This window comes from Scyliorhinus torazame, chromosome 8, assembly GCF_047496885.1.
Source record: "Scyliorhinus torazame isolate Kashiwa2021f chromosome 8, sScyTor2.1, whole genome shotgun sequence".
Taxonomy (NCBI): domain Eukaryota; kingdom Metazoa; phylum Chordata; class Chondrichthyes; order Carcharhiniformes; family Scyliorhinidae; genus Scyliorhinus; species Scyliorhinus torazame.
Window position 1 is genome coordinate 137,428,814 of NC_092714.1, and position 17,069 is coordinate 137,445,882.

General features: G+C 45.0%; 1 protein-coding gene across 5 annotated transcripts in view; it reads right to left on the reverse strand.

The window, feature by feature from the left end:
* Window positions 1-17,069, reverse strand: part of fndc3a (fibronectin type III domain containing 3A) — a 406,018-nt gene that overhangs the window by 59,595 nt on the left and 329,354 nt on the right. For all 5 annotated transcript variants that reach the window (XM_072514248.1, XM_072514250.1, XM_072514247.1 and 2 more), the window contains one exon: window positions 4,329-4,447. In XM_072514248.1, the coding sequence (XP_072370349.1) occupies window positions 4,329-4,447 (119 nt within the window). The remainder of the gene's footprint in view (window positions 1-4,328; window positions 4,448-17,069) is intronic.

Genomic DNA, 17,069 nt, shown 5'->3' on the forward strand with positions numbered 1-17,069 from the left:
GAATTAATTGGTGTAGTATATAGACCATCAGTATATAGTGGACGTGATTCTCCGCTCCCGCGCCGGTTTGGAGAATCCCCTGGCGCGCCATTTTTCCCTGCGACGCCGGTCCGACGCCCTCCCGCGATTCACCCAAGCGGCAAGAATGGCCCCGTCGAGTTCTGCACGGCGCAGGCCAGAGAATCGCCCAGGACACCCAAAATGGCGATTCGCCGCTACACCCGCTATTCTCCGGCCCGGATGGGCCGAGCGGCCTGCCCAAAACAACGGCTTCTCGCCGGCGACATCCACACCTGGTCGGTGCCGGCGGGAACAGCGCGGGAAAGCTGGGGGGGGGGGGGGGGGTGCCTGTGGGGGGGCGAGGGGGGTTCTTTCACCGGGGTAGGACTCAAAAGGGGTCTGGCCCACGATCGGTGCCCACCGATCGGCGGGCCGGCCTCTCTGAAGGAGGACATCCTTTCCTCCGCGCCCCGCAGGATCCATCCGACATCTTCTTGCGGGGCAGCCTCGGGGAGGACGGCAACCACGCATGCGCAGGTGACTCCAGTTACGCGGCGCCAGCCACGTCATTTACGCGGCGCCAATGCCCGCGCTGACGAAGCTGCTTTCGCGACACGTCCCCCGAGTTTCTCGCGTCCCCGATCCTAGCCCATTTTCGGGCCCTGAATCAGTCGAGATTGGGGCCGTTTCACGCCGTCGTGAACCTCAACGGCGTTCACGACGGCGTGGGCACTTAGTCGCGGGAGCGGAGAATCGCGCCCAGTGGAAGGGGTGCAGAGAAACACATTTGAAAATAAGTTCCTGTGAGGTGCAAGAATTATAGAATAATTACAATGGGGGTACTTCAATTATCCAATATAAACTGGATTAGAAATAGTGCGAAGGGACAACTGGAGTGAGAGATCCAGGAAAATGTTCAGGATAATTTTGTGCAGCAGTATGTTGCCGGTCCAACAAGAGGGCAGGCACTGTTGGAACTGTTTCTGGGAAATGGGTTTGCCCAAATGGATGAAATATCAGTGGAATAGCATTTAGGGAACAATGATCATTGCATCATAAGGTTTAGATTGGACTTCTGGTGGTGCCCATGAGCTGAGCGGTCGCTCGAAAGGTGGCTCCCTCCCAGAAACTTGTGTTGAACCTTTTAACACCATCAAATGGGCACCAAATAGGCAAAATGTTCCCCATCTGAAACCTCATCTACTACTTAACCAATTAGGATACCGGCGAACCAGTAATCTGGCTGCAAAAATAATAAAAGCAGAGAGAGGAAAACACCAACCCCAGAATAGGGAGACCCGCGTGACGGCCCAGCGCTGAACATGGCGGACCCAACAGAATCGACACCGACGGCCCAGCCGATGATGGAGAAGCTGATGGAGTTCACCACAATAGAACTCCAGAAGTACAGAGAAGACGTGAAAGTTGACTTCATGGCAGCAATGAGGTCAGCAGTAGAGGCCAGGATGGCCCCATAAAGGAGGCAGTGGACTGAGCAGAGGGGAGACTGGGGGCCCAGGAGGCAAAGGTGCCGGACCCGCCAAAGGCAGTCATGAACCGGGGAAGTGGATCACCTCACTCAAAGTGGCAAGGTTATTGATGACCCAGAAGGTACTGAAGGGGAGGTAGATGACGAAGAAAGCAGGTCCTGCCTGCAGAGCTTACGGATCATTAGGCTACCGGAGGGCACAGAGGGAAGGAACACAACTTAATTTGTCGCATTGTTTCTTGGAAAACTGCTTGGGGAAGAGGGCGACGCCAAGCCCCCACGGGTGGACTGGGCCCACAGGTCGCTCCATCAAAGACCCAAGTCAGGAGAACTACCATGGACAATTATAGTGGGGCTCCACAGATTCCAAAACAAAGAACGGATTCTGAGGTGGGCAAAGAGCATGCGGTTGTGCAAGTGGAAAGGGCACACCATTTGCTTGTACCAGGACATTGGCGTGGACCTGGCCAAGCGCTGGGCAGAATTTCACGGGCAAAATCCACACTGGTTAAAAGCAAGATGCGGTTTGGCTTGCTGTACCCGGCTGGACTATGGATCACATTTCAGGGAAAAGAAGACTATTTCGATATGCCGATAAGACTATGCCGGAGGAGGCATGCGAGTTTGTCCAAAAGAATGAGTGCGGGAAGAAGTAATGAGGGAAAATGAACTTAATGCGGACTTTCACGATCTGGAAGTGTCCCCCCACCACTGGTGGTGGTGGGGGGACACTACACTAGTGAACAAGCTGTGCATGAGAGTAAGGGGGGTGGGGGGTGGGGGAAAGAGATAAGAAACCGGGGACTGTACATCTCCGGAGGGGAACAGACTTAGAGAAATAAATGGTTGATGTTCAGATTGGAGGAAGGTTTGTAGTGCAGCTCCCCAGGGGTCAGTTGGGACACTTCTTCTTCCTGATATATATTAATGACCTAGATTGTGGTGTTCAGGGCATGATTTTGAAATTTGCAAATGATATGAAAATTGGAAATGATGAGGATAGTCTTGAAGTTCAATGCAGAGAAGAATATGGAGACACGATATAAAATGGAGGGAGAAACTCTAAAGGAGATGGAGGAACAGAGGGACTCGGTGTATGTGTATGTAAGTCATTGAATGGGGCAGGACATGTTGAGACCAGGCTGGGGGGACATTGTTTGCTGGTCCCTGGTTTCATTGGTTGGAACATGTGCTCAAAACGAGAGGTATGAGATTTCACAAGGATGAGAATTGAGCTTTTGTCCAGTAGCTGCTGTTGGAAATTTCCTGAAACTCTAATGTCCACTTTTTAAATAAGAAAAGAAGTAAGGTTTGATTTAACAGTTTATTATCTCTTTCATGTTTTAGGAACATGAAATTACACAAAAACAGTAACTGTACTTCACAAATAATTTGTTGGTTGTGAGGGGCTTTGGCATGTTTGGAGAATGCATAGGGCATTATAGTCCCCACTACTTATAGCAGACTTTGTGAAAATATGACTTACATGTACTATATGTAATAGCCATGTAATAGGCAGTGCTGTAAAATGGGTGTAAAGACCCTCCATTTCCTTAATTTTGTTACTGAGTGACCAAACTGAATGAATCAAAAATCAGTTTTGTTAGTTCCCATTTCAGTGTTTAAAAAAAAGTATGTTAGTAACTTAGTGCCAGCAGCTTTGAGTCCACTGCTGATAATCCGATTCAACAAAACAAAACCACTTTCTCCTTCATTCACTTGCAGTGCAACCATGTCCTGCCAATACAATTCAATTGTGCATGTAGAATCTATTCCACTGAATTCTTCTCATTCACTTTATTCCTGAAGTTTGAACAGACAGCTCTGGACATTGGTAGAGATCTCAGCTCTGAATAGCAGTAGCAGATTAGAAGGGAACTACAGAACTCTGAGACAATATACTACTTTATTGGTCCTTTTGGTGAATTGTTTGGCTTTACCCAATGAATTGTTTAAAAGTCAATATAAATGTATATAATTTTTTGAAAAGGCATTTTTTTCATGTGTACGATAATATCACAGGTGATTAAGCACTTTTGATTCAGCCCAAAAATAATGGAACACTTAAGAAGCATTAACTGTCAACTTGGAAAATGACATTTAGGCAAATGACGGTTAGACAAATAGCTAATGATTGTAAGATTTTGGTTAAAATGCTGCAGTACTGTGGTCTGGATGTTCTTGTACATGAATCACGCAATGTTAGAATGCAGGTAGAGCAAGTAATTAGGAAGACAAATTGAATGTTAGTCATTATTGCAAGGGAGATGGAGTATAAATGTAGGTAAGTCTTGTTATAACTTTACAAGACATTGGCGACTGTACCCAGAGTACTGAGTACAGTTTTGGTCTCCTCACTTAAGGATTTACTTGCATTGGAAGATGTTCACAGACAGTTCACTCGGCTGATTCCAGAGATGAATGGGTTGTCTTATGAGTAAAGGTTGGGTTATACTCATTTGAGTTTAGAAGAGTGAGAAGCGATTTTATTGAAACATATAAGATTTGAGGGGATCAACAGGGTATATAATGAGAGGATGTTCCTCTTATGGGGGAGTTTAGAACTAAGGGCAAATTTTAAAAATAAGGGACCCTTCATTTAAGATGGAGATAAGGTGGAACGTCTTTTCTCTTTGGAGCTCTCTTCCTCAGAGCACTGGATGCTGGGTCATTGAACAAAGTCAAGGCTGAGTTAGACACATTTTTGATTGATAAAGGGGTCAAGGATTATGGGGGAAGGCAGGAAAGTGGAGTTGAGGCCACAATCATATCAGCCACGATCTTATTGAATGGTGGAGCAGGCTTAATGTATGATCAGTATGATAAATCTCAACATTACCAAACTCTGCCCTCCTTCACTGATACAGTAAACTCGCAACTGGTAAGTACATCCAGGATTAAGATGGTCACAAACATGTTCTCTGGTAGCTCCACTGTAAACCATGTCCCACTTGTTCCCTGAAAAGTAAATTAGAAAGAGATTAGTAGCTCTTTTAACAGAAAAACCACCAATTGGCTGGCAAGTTTCTTGAAACAAGCAGCTGCATATTTTGTTACAATTTAATTGATGACACATTTAGGATTTCTTGGGAAATGGTTGAATTCTCTTCAAAATTAAAATGATGTTTATTTGTATATGTAGTAGCTAGCCCCTTTAAGAGGGTGTGCATCGGAAGGGACAAGTGACCCGATCGATCAATGGGAACGAACGCAAGGATCCTGGTATAGAGCATGCGCTTTTGCATCCAGGTTTAATTCTAGTGCTGAGAATGAAGACATCAATTATGATGCTCTGTGTATAGCTTATATTTATAATAAGCCCGTTGTCGTTAGTTAGCTAACTGGTCACCAATTATTGAATTTACTACATTGATGATGAGGAAAAACAACAGCGACTGATTGCACCGAAGAACGAATTTTGAAGGTAAGTTGGGTTGCAAGAGTTGCAGAACATGTCCAATCGAGTTCAGCCTGCAAAACAGTAAAAAGTATTCATGCCTCTCTTCGGAAAATTAAAAATACACGGGGGGGATACAACTAAAGTTATATTGCTGACTGCATGTGGGACCCAAATATTTAACTTGAAGTTAACATGCCCGGATGCTCCCAACAAAAAAAACATTTGCAGAGCTCATTGAGGGGCATTACAAAGGTTCAAATTGAACTCCACGTGGTAGCTCAAAAGTGACCTTTGTAGCAAGGCTAAAACAAATCGCGGAGCATTGCAATTTTGGGTCAGCGTTGAATGACACATTAAGAGACTGATTGGTGTGCAGTGTAAATAATGCAGCTGTACAGAGAAAATTGTGAGCTGAACCGGAATATACTTTAAAAAAAGTCGCTGGAAATGGTGTCAGGAATAGAGAGCGCTGGGAAGGGCGCCCAGTGCTGTAAAGTGCACAGAGAGATAACGTCCATTAGTTAGGGTGGGAAGCTGCGAGCAGCAGTGGCACTAGGAGTGGAGGCGCTGGTTTAAGTCAAGAGAATAACGCAGGAGACAGAAGAGCCACAAAGTATGCAAGATTTAAACAACAGCCTAGGAATAATAGTGTGCTATCAATGTGGGGGAAGCCACGACAGAGAAACGTGTGGATTTGGTGTGTGGAAGAAAAGGATACTGGAGTTACAAGTGTAAAAACAAGCAGGGTCTTCCCTGTACCAGCAGAGAAAATAATCCAGCCCCATTGCAGCATGTGGAGGATGGGCCAGCAGGTGAATGGAACGTTTTGTCACTTAATAATGTGAAAGCAGACCACAAAGCGGTGTTGCTAGTGAACAGGCAGCCACTGAAGATGGAAGTGGACACGGGTGTGTCAGCTACTGCCATGGGCAAACAGACCTACCCATATCTCCATGAAGGGGTTCAATCCCGGAGGTTAAAATATACTGCAGTTAAACTAGCTACATATACCAGAGAGACCATAAAAATAGTAGGGGTTACCATTACTGCAGCGAGTTATAGTCAGCAGTCTGCAAGCTGCCATTGGTGTCAAGTCAAGGACCGAGTTTAATGGGGCATGACTGGCTGCAGGAGATGAAGTTGAACGGGCTGGAACTTTTTAAAATCGAAAGAGGGGGCCCTGCACAAAGTCATAAAGAAATACCAAGATATGTTCCAGGAGGATTTGGGAAAGATCAAAGGATTGCAAGCAAAGATCCATGTGAACCCAGAAACCACCCTGGATATTTAGAGCAAGATCTGTGCCCTACACAATAGTAGAGAAGGTAGAGACAGAACTAAAATGATTGGAAGACTTGGGCATCATTAAGCCTGAACAATTCGCAGAATGGGCAGCACCCATTGTGCCAGTAGTCAAACCAGTCAATACCATCTGTACCTGTAGAGATTTCAAGCTGATAGTAAATCAGGCCATGAAGCTAGATATGTAACCCATCCCCAAAGTATATATGCCAAGTTGGCTGGGGGTCTGATGTATACCATAAGACCAAGGAGTAGAATCAGGCCACTTGCCCATCGAGTCTGCTCCGCCGTTCAATCTTGGCTGATATTTTTCTCATCCCCATTCTCCTGCTTTCTCCCCATAACCACTGATCCCCTTATTAATCATGAACCTATCTATCTCTGTCTTAAAGTCAGTCAGTGATTTGGCCTCCACAGCCTTCTGCGGCAAAGAGTTCCATAAATTCATCACCCTCTGGCTGAAGAAATTATTCCTCATTTCTGTTTTAAAGGATCGTCCCTTTAGTCTGAGATGATGCCCTCTGGTTCTAGTTTCTCCTACAAGTGGAAACATCCTCTCCATGCCCACTCTATCCAGACCTCGCAGTACCCTGTAAGTTTCAATAAGATCCCCCCATATCCTTCTAAACTCCAACGAGTACAGACACGGAGTCCACAACTGTTCCTCATACGACTAGCTCTTCATTCCAGGGATCATTCTTGTGAAGCTCCTCTGGACCCTTTCCAAGGCCAGCACATCCTTCCTTGGATACGGGGCCCAAAACTGCTCACAATACTCCAAATGGGATCTGACCAGAGCCTTATATAGCTGCTCTTGTATTCTAGCCCTCTCGACATGAATGCTAACATTGCATTTGCCTTCCTAACTGCCGACTGAACCTGCACGTTAACCGGAAGAGAATCTTGAACAAGGACTCCCAAGTCCCTTTGTGCTTCTGATTTCCTAAGCCATTTCCCATTTAGAAAATATGCCTCCATTCCTCCTTTCAAGTGCATAACCTCACACTTTTCCACATTGTATTCCATCTGTCACTTATTTGCCCACTCTCCTAGCCTGTCCAAGTCCTTCTGCAGCCCCCCGATTCCTCAATACTACCTGTCCCTCTACATATCTTTGTATCATCTGCAAACCTAGCAACAGTGCCTTCAGTTCCTTCTTCCAGATTGTTAATGTATATTGTGAAAAGTTGTGGTCCGTGCACCAACCTCTGAAGCACACCACTAATCACTGGTTGCCATCCTGAAAAAGACCCCTTTATCCCCGCTCTCTGCCTTCTGCCAGTCAGCCAATCCTCTATCCATGCCAGGATCTTACCATTAACACCATGACTCACAATACTCCAAGCTGGACAAGAGCCACGCTTTGCAACAGTTAGAACTGGATGAAGCATCAAGGGTGTATGTCAACACAAATATTCATAAGGGTTATGCCAATATACCTGTCTGTTTTTGGGTTTCGTTGGCTTGCGCCATCTTCTAGCGAACCAAGGAGAGTTTCCGGCAGGGTTCGCTGTTAAAGAAGCGCCATAGGAAGAGGCTTTTAACAAAGTTAAGCAGGCATCTCAGTTTTAATGCTTATTAGTACATTCCAACCCCTGTAAGAAGATAGCACTTGCATGAAATGCATCACCATATGGGGATAGGGGCTATGTTATCACATACAATGGAGAGACCCATTGGGTACGCATCACGACCCTAACAGATGCAGAAAGAGGACACACCCAAATAGAATAAAAAGGGCTGGCCATTATCAATGGCAGCAAGAAGTTTCATCAAAATATATATGGGAGGCATTTTACTATCTTCACAGACCACAAGCTACTGTTATGGGCGAGGCGTTTTCAGAACCCCACAATGTATCATGGAGTTCAACCAACCTCTCCCTTTAATGGATTTGTTGCTTTTCCTAGCACACGGCTTTTTCCCTAGGTGTGGGATTACAATTATGGACACGTGGGTTTTTAAACACAAAACACTGTTTATTCCATGAACTCAACTTAACATCTTAAATAAACATTGGATCTCTTAACACCCCTTACTTCAAAGATAACTCAGAAAATATTGCAACAGTAAATAATTCCTTAAAATGTTCCTTCAAATTTCCAAGAGACTTAACACCTGTAAACAGTATCACATCAGGTTAAAGGCTTCACTATTATAAGTTTAAATCACCCAAATGATCCAGAGATAGTCTTTCATGGCAGAGATCACAGCAGATCCAGCTCACTGCAAACGCAGACACATACCCAGCTTTTTGAAACTAAAAACCTGCAAAATGGCTGACCTGAGCTGAGCTCCACCCACTCTATGACATCACTGTTTTCTTAAAGGTACATTGCTTAAACATCCAGTTCTTACAGGCACTCTCGCATGACACTACTTTTAGGGCTTTTCAGGGAAGACAAAACAATTCCACCAATTGCTTCTGCTCGGATACAACATTGGGCGCTGTTCTTAACTGCCTACGAGTATACCTTTGAATGTCAGCAAATGCAGACGCCTTAAGTTACCTACCAGAAAACACACCACCCTCTTTGGTACTGCAAGTGATTGTGATGGCCTTCAATTTTCTGCACTCCTTACCTGTGCAGCACAGCAAATAAAGTACTGAACTAATAGAGACCCATTGTTATCTAAGGTTAAACATATGAAACTGCATGGATGGAGGAATTAGAAAGCTTTGGAGGAAATGAAGCCTCATCAGTATAGGAAAGATGAGCATAGTTGCTAGTATGGCGTCAACCTTTGGGGAACGAGAGTGATTGGCTCCATTGTTATGGGCCAGGGTTTAGAGAATCCCAAAGTGCATCATGGAGTTCCCCTGACCCACAACTTTTAATAGAATGTGGTATGGGGAGAACACGGCTCACTCTACTGGTAGGGTACAGCAGAAATGGACGAGTATTTTTTAAAACAAAACAATGTTTATTCTATGAACTCAAGTAACCTTTTTAAAACAAACAGTGAATATTTTAGCAACCATTAATTCAAATACACCCCCCCCCCCAAAGAATACAACACTAAGCAATCTGTATGCTATTCTTTTAACATCCAAAAGACTTAACAAACCTCTAAACGGAAGCACATCAGAGATTACATCCAATACTGAAAACATGTATAATTCTGAATTCACCAAATGATCCATAGATAGTCTTTGGATGGCAGACATCAGATGCAACTCACTGAAAAACCCAGACACACCCAAGCTTTTTCTCAAACTGAAACTAAAAAGCAGGAGTAGAGCTCAGCTCCACCCACACTCTGACATCACTCCAGTAACATGAGCAGCTCCATTTCTTAAAGGTACATTTCTTAAACACCCATTTCTTAAAGGTACTCTCACATGACACCATATCTGGAAGAGAATCACTGCTTGGGGAATTGCTTAGTGACCATTTGGGCATCCAAGCTGAAAATGCGACAAGCTACGTTTGGTAGCCTGACATCGATGCGGATATAGAAATGGTTGTGACAATGCCAGTTATACCTGAAATTTCCAAATGCAGCTCTCTTGCTCCCCTGGGAATGGCCGGGTCGATCATGGGCGAGATTTCATGTAGATTATGTTGGCCCATTCATGGGAGTCATGCTCCTTTGGCTTGTGGACGCCAATCCAAAATGGATGTAGGTATTTGAAATAAAGTCCACAACTTCCTACACCACAGCTGAGAAACTGCACCAATGTTTTGCCCCCACGGCAGACCAGAAGCACTTGTCTTGTGATTTGTTATGTTCTAGGTGTAACATAAGCGGCTTCCTTGTGGTGCACTTGACAAAGGAAGGTTCAGACGTGGAGATAGCTTCAACACGTATATTAAACTATTTACACTTCTATTAGTCGGGTTCGACACTGCTGCTAATCCTACTATTGCTACCCAGACTGACTAACCAGTTGCTGCAATCCACGTGGTGGGTGTAATATTGAATCAACCCTGTGTCTCTACTTACTGACTGTCTGCACTGGAAAGACGTATATCATGTGTGTGGTGTCCTTTATATATGGGTTGGTGTAATGCCCTCCAGTGGTTGTGTCACCTCTGAATTTATCGTGAATGTCCATTGGTCGTGTCCTATCGAACTGATCTATTGGTTGAGTGCGTGTGAGAGATGTTTCTGGTGCTCCCTCTAGTGTCTAGCTAGCGTACATGCATTTACATTGATGTACATCACCACATCTTGGACAATGGAACGGTGTTCACAATTGTGGAATACCAGCCGTTCATGACATTTGGTGGATTAAAACATATTCGGACCGCACCATATCACCCCTCGTCAAATGGGTTGGTTGAGTGCGCTGTTCAGATGTTCAAGGCTGGCCTGAAGAAGCAAGGAACCAAGATACCACGGTTCCCATTAGCCTACAGAACCACCCCTCATACCGCTACTGGCATAGCTCCAGCTGAGCCTCTGATGGGTCGTCGCATGAGAATCAGGTTGAGCCTGGTAGTTCAGAATTTAGTGGGGAGGGTGGAGACAAGGAAGAGTTGCCAGAAAAGGAATCGTGATTCGGCAAATGTGGAAAGAGCATTTGAGATAGACGATCTAGTTTTTGTAAAGAATTTTGGAAGTGGACCAAATTGGGTCCTGGGAGTTGTGGAATTGAAAGCGCAGGACAGGTTTTCAAAGAAACACATAGATCATTTGTGGAGACGGGAGCTCTCCCGAGGGCCCATGTTATTGCCTGCTCCCATTGTGCCAGCAAGTAGTGTTATTGTTTGTCCAAGGAGTGAAACAGCCGATCAGCCTGTGGCAGGCCAAAGTGCTACTCCCAGTGAGACTGAGAAAATAGTGGAAAGTGATGTGCTGCTACCAAGAGTTCCACTGAAGCAGATCCATCCGAAGCTACCTCTACTGCAGAACCTCAACCAGTTTAGCTACGTTAATCCTAGAGAAAGTCCCCAGACAGACTGAGTTTCTGATAAACCTATGTTAAAAATTATTCATTATTGTTGATGCTTTGAAAGTTGTATAAAATATAAATGTACTATGTAACAAGGGACTTAAAGGAGAAGAGATGTAGTAGTTAGCCCCTTTAAGGGGGTGTGCATCAGAATAGTCATGTGACCTAATCGGCCAATGTTGTGGCCATTTCGGAGACATGGATAGAGTAGGGACAGGAATGGTTGTTGCAGGTGCCGGGGTTTAGATATTTCAGTAAGCGCAGGGAAGGTGGTAAAAGAGGGGGAGGGGTGGCATTGTTAGTCAAGTACAGTATTATGGTGGCAGAAAGGACGCTTGATGAGGACTCGTCTACTGAGGTAGTATGGGCTGAGGTTAGAAACAGGAAAGGAGAGGTCACCCTGTTAGGGGTTTTCTATAGGCCTCCGAAAAGTTCCAGAGATGTAGAGGAAAGGATTGCAAAGATGATTCTGAATAGGGGCGAAAGCAACAGGGTAGTTGTTATGGGGACTTTAACTTTCCAAATATTGACTGGAAACGCTATAGTTCGAGTACTTTAGATGGGTCCGTTTTTGTCCAATGTGTGCAGGAGGGTTTCCTAACACAGTATGTAGATAGGCCAACGAGAGGTGAGGCCATATTGGATTTGGTACTGGGTAATGAACCAGGACAGGTGTTAGATTTGGAGGTAGCTGAGCACTTTGGTGATAGTGACCACAATTCGATTACGTTTACTTTAGTGATGGAAAGGGATAGGTATATACCGCAGGGCAAGAGTTATATCTGGGGGAAAGGCAATTATGATGCGATGAGGCAAGATGGATCCTCGAGCAGGGGAACCATGGTTTACTAAAGCAGTCGAAACACTTGTCAAGAGGAAGAAGGAGGCTTATGTAAAGATGAGACATGAAGATTCAGTTAGGGCGCTCGAGAATTACAAATTAGCTAGGAAGGACCTAAAGAGAGAGCTAAGAAGAGGGGACATGAGAAGTCTTTGGCAGGTAGGATCAAGGATAACCCTAAAGCTTTCTATAGATATGTCAGGAATAAATGAATGGTAAGAGTAGGGCCAGTCAAGGACAGTAGTGGGAAGTTGTGCTTGGAGTCCGAGGAGATAGGAGAGGTGCTAAATGAATATTTTTCGTCAGTATTCACACAGGAAAAAGACAATGTTGTCGAGGAGAATATTGAGATTCAGGCTACTAGACTAGAAGGGCTTGAGGTTCATAAGGAGGAGGTGTTAGCAATTTTTCTTGTTCCCTTCTTGAACAGAGGGGTTACAACAGCGATTTTCCAATCCTCTGGGACTTTCCCTGACTCCAGTGACTTTTGAAAGATCATAACTAACGCCTCCACTATTTCCTCAGCTATCTCCTTTAGAACTCTAGGATGTAGCCCACCTGGGCCCGGAGATTTATCAATTTTTAGACCTCTTAGTTTCCCTAGCACTTTCTCCTTTTGTGATTGCTACCATATTCAACTCTGCCCCCTGACTCTCCTGAATTGTTGGGATATTACTCATGTCTTCTACTGTTAAGATTGACGCAAAGTACTTATTTAGTTCCTCAGCTATTTCCTTGTCTCCCATCACTAGATTACCAGCGTCATTTTGGAGCGGCCCAATGTCTACTTTTGCCTCCCGTTTGTTTTTAATGTATTTAAAGAAACTTTTACTATCATTCCTAATGCTACTGGCTAGCCTACCTTCATATTTGATCCTCTCTTTCCTTATTTCTCTCTTTGTTATCCTCTGTTTGTCTTTGTAGCCTTCCCAATCTTCTGACTTCCCTCTACTCTTTGCCACATTATAGGCTTTCTCTTTTGCTTTGATGCATTCCCTGACTTCCTTTGTCAGCCACGGCTGCCTAATCCTCCCTCTGATAACCTTTCTTTTCTTTGGGTTGAACCTCAGTACGGTGTCCTCAATTACTCCCAGAAACTCCTGCCATTGTTGTTCTGCTGTCTTTCCCACTAGGCTCTGCTCCAGGTCGATTTTCAACAGTTCCTCCCTCATGCCCCTGTAGTTACCTTTATTTAACTGTAACACCTTTACATCTGATTCTACCTTCTTTCTTTCAAATTGCAGACTGAATTCTACCATATTATGATCACTGCCTCCTAAGTGGTCCCTTACTTTAAGATCTTTTATCAAGTCTGGCTCATTACATAACACTAAGTCCAGAATGGCCTGTTCCCTCATGGGCTCCATCACAAGCTGTTCCAAAAAGCCCTCCAGTAAACATTCAATGAATTCCCTTTCTTTGGGTCCACTGGCAACATTATTTACCCAGTCCACCTGCATATTGAAGTCCCCCATGATCACTGTGACCTTGCCTTTCTGACATGCCCTTTCTATTTCGTGGTGCATTTTGTGCCCCTGGTCCTGACCACTGTTAGGAGACCTGTACATAACTCCCATTATGTTTTTTTTTGCCTTTGTGGTTCCTCAACTCTACCCACACAGACTCCACATCATCTGACCCTATGTCGTTTAGTGCTATTGATTTAATTTCATTCCTAATTAACAAGGCAACCCCGCCCCCTCTGCCCACCTCTCTGTCTATTCGATAGGTTGTGAATCCCTGGATGTTTAAATGCCAGTCCTGAACCCCCTGCAACCACGTCTCTGTGATGCCTACCACATCATACCTGCCAGTCACAATCTGGGCCACAACCTCATCTACCTTGTTCCGTACACTGCGCGCATTTAAATATAGCACCTTTAATTCTCTATTGACCGTCCCTTTTTGTTTTCTTAGTGTGGTGGACCTTGGTTTACTGAGCCTTTCCATACACTGTCATATTTTGTGAGATGGGGACTATCGTAACCTCTCCTGAGTTCTGTCTTTTTGTGCTTTTTTGTATTCCTAAGCAGCTACGCTTCCCACTGATTACTTCACCTCTTGGTTCCCTGATTTTCCCTTCCCCCCCCAATCTCTAGTTTAAAGTCCTATTGACCACCCTATTTATTCTTTTCGCCAGAACACTGGTCCCAGCTCGGTTCAGGTGGAGACCATCCCAACGGTATAGGTCCCCCCTGTCCCAAAACTGATGCCAGTGTCCCATGAAAAGGAACCCCTCTTTTCCTCACCACTCTTTCAGCCACGTGTTAACTTCCCTTATTCTTGCCTCCCTATGTCAATTTGCACGTGGCTTGGGCAGTAATCTGGAGATTATGACCCTTGAGGACTTTTTAAAAAATTTGAATCCTAGCTCTTTATAATCTCTAAACAGGTCCTCTTTCCTAGACTTGCCTATGTTGTTGGTACCGACATGGACCACACCAACTGAATCCTCCCCCTCCCTCATCCTTTCAAGCCGGTCAGAGATGTCCCGCACCCTAGCACCGGGCAGGCAACATACCATGCGGGACTCTTTATCCTGCTCACAAAGGATACTATCTATCCCCCTGATAATAGAATCCCCATCAACTACAACTTGCCCATTTACTCCCTCCCCTTGAATGGCCTGCTGAACCATGGTGCCTTGGTCAGCTGACTCATCCTTCCTGCAGCCCTGTTCGCCATCCACACAGGGAGCAAGTGCCTCGTACCTGTTGGACAGGGTCAAGGGCTGAGGCTCCCGAGTTCCTGACTGCTGGTTCCCTTTACCTGCCTGACTTGCAGTCACACCCTGCTGTCCCTGGCCATTGGCAGGATTTAAACTACTTACTCTGACAGGTGTGACTGCCTCGTGAAACATAGTGTCCAGCTAAGTCTCCCCCTCCCGAATGTGCCTCAGTGTTTGAAGCTCAGACTCCAGCTCATCAACTCTGAGCTGGAGCTCTTCGAGCAGCCAACACTTACTGCAGATGTGGTCGCTGCAGCTCGCAATGGGTTTTGTGAAGGGTAGGTCGTGCCTCACAAACCTTATTGAGTTCTTTGAGAAGGTGATCAAACAGGTGGATGAGGGTAAAGCAGTTGATGTGGTGTATATGGATTTCAGTAAAGCGTTTGATAAGGTTCCCCACGGTAGGCTACTGCAGAAAATACGGAGGCATGGGATTCAGGGTGATTTAGCAGTTTGGATCAGAAATTGGCTAGCTGGAAGAAGACAAAGGTTAGTGGTTGATGGGAAACGTTCAGACTGGAGTCCAGTTACTAGCGGTGTACCACAAGGATCTGTTTTGGGGCCACTGCTGTTTGTCATTTTTATAAATGACCTGGACCAGGGCGTAGAAGGATGGGTGAGTAAATTTGCAGATGACACTAAAGTCGGTGGAGTTGTGGACAGTGCGGACGGATGTTACAAGTTACAGGGGGACATAGATAAGCTGCAGCGCTGGGCTGAGAGGTGGCATATGGAGTTTAATGCAGAAAAGTGTGAGGTGATTCATTTGGAAGGAATAACAGGAAGACAGAGTACTGGGCTAATGGTAAGATTCTTGGCAGTGTGGATGAGCAGAGAGATCTCGATGTCCATGTACATAGATCCCTGAAAGTTGCCACCCAGGTTGAGAGGGTTGTTAAGAAGGCGTACGGTGTGTTAGCTTTTATTGGTAGAGGGATTGAGTTTCGGAGCCATGAGGTCATGTTGCAGCTGTACAAAACTCTGGTGCGCCCGCATTTGGAGTATTGCATGCAATTCTGGTCACCGCATTATAGGAAGGATGTGGAAGCATTGGAAAGGGTGCAGAGGAGATTTACCAGAATGTTGCCTGGTATGGAGGGAAGATCTTATGAGGAAAGGCTGAGGGACTTGAGGTTGGTTTCGTTAGAGAGAAGAAGGTTAAGAGGCGACTTAATTGAGGCATACAAGATAATCAGAGGATTGGATAGGGTGGACAGTGAGAGCCTCCTTCCTTGGATGGTGATGTCTAGCACGAGGGGACATAGCTTTAAATTGAGGGGAGATAGATATAGGACAGACGTCAGAGGTAGGTTCTTTACTCAGAGAGTAGTAAGGGCGTGGAATGCCCTGCCTGCAACAGTAGTGGACTCGCCAACACTAAGGGCATTCAAATGGTCATTGGATAGACTTATGGACGATAAGGGAATAGTGTCGAGGGGCTTTAGAGTGGTTTCACAGGTCGGCGCAACATCGAGGGCCGAAGGGCCTGTACTGCGCTGTAATGTTTTATGTTCTAATGGGAAACGAGTGCAGGCACCTTAGTGCAGAGTGTGGGCAGCTTGGTGCAATGCGCAAGCTTTTGCAACCAGTTGTGATCCCAGTGCTGAGAATGAAGCCCATCCATTATAGTGCTCTGTATATGGTTCGTATTTATGATAAACCCGTTGTTGTTAGTTAGCTAACTGGTGGTTGCCAATTATTGCATTTACCACTGTATACATTTACTAATATGAAATAACATGGTCACTTTATCCAGAGCTGGACGTGTATCACCATTCCATAATTATTGCAGAGTCAAAATCCCAGGATTCACTATCTAACAGCATTGTGGGAGCACCTTCATTGGAAAAATACTAACGTAACGCCCTTATTAAAAAAGGGAAGGAGGCAGAATGTGGGAAATTACAGGCCAGTTAATTTAACATCTGTTGTTGGAAAATTGGTAGAATCAATTATCAAGGACGTAATATCAGGATATTTGGAATGTCAAAGCACTATCCATCAGAGTCAGCATGGTTTTATGAAGGGCAAATCATGTTTGACTAATTTGCTTGAACTGTTCGAAGATATAACAAACAAAGTGGATAATGGGGGTCCTGTAGATGTAGTATATCTGGACTTCCGGAAGGCGTTTGGTAAGGTGCTGCACAGAAGGTTAATTCACAAGATGAGATCACATGGGATTAGGGGTAATTTATTAGCTTGGATAGAAGACTGGCTGACGGACAGAAGACATAGATTCGGGATAAATAGGTCTTTTTCTTGATTGCAAGGTGTAACTCGTGGGGTGCCACAGGGTTCGGTCCTTGGACCCCAGCTATTTACAATCTATATTAATGAATTGGATACAGGATAGAAGGTTCTATAGCCAAATTCGCAGATGACACAAAAATAGGTGGGACAGTAAGT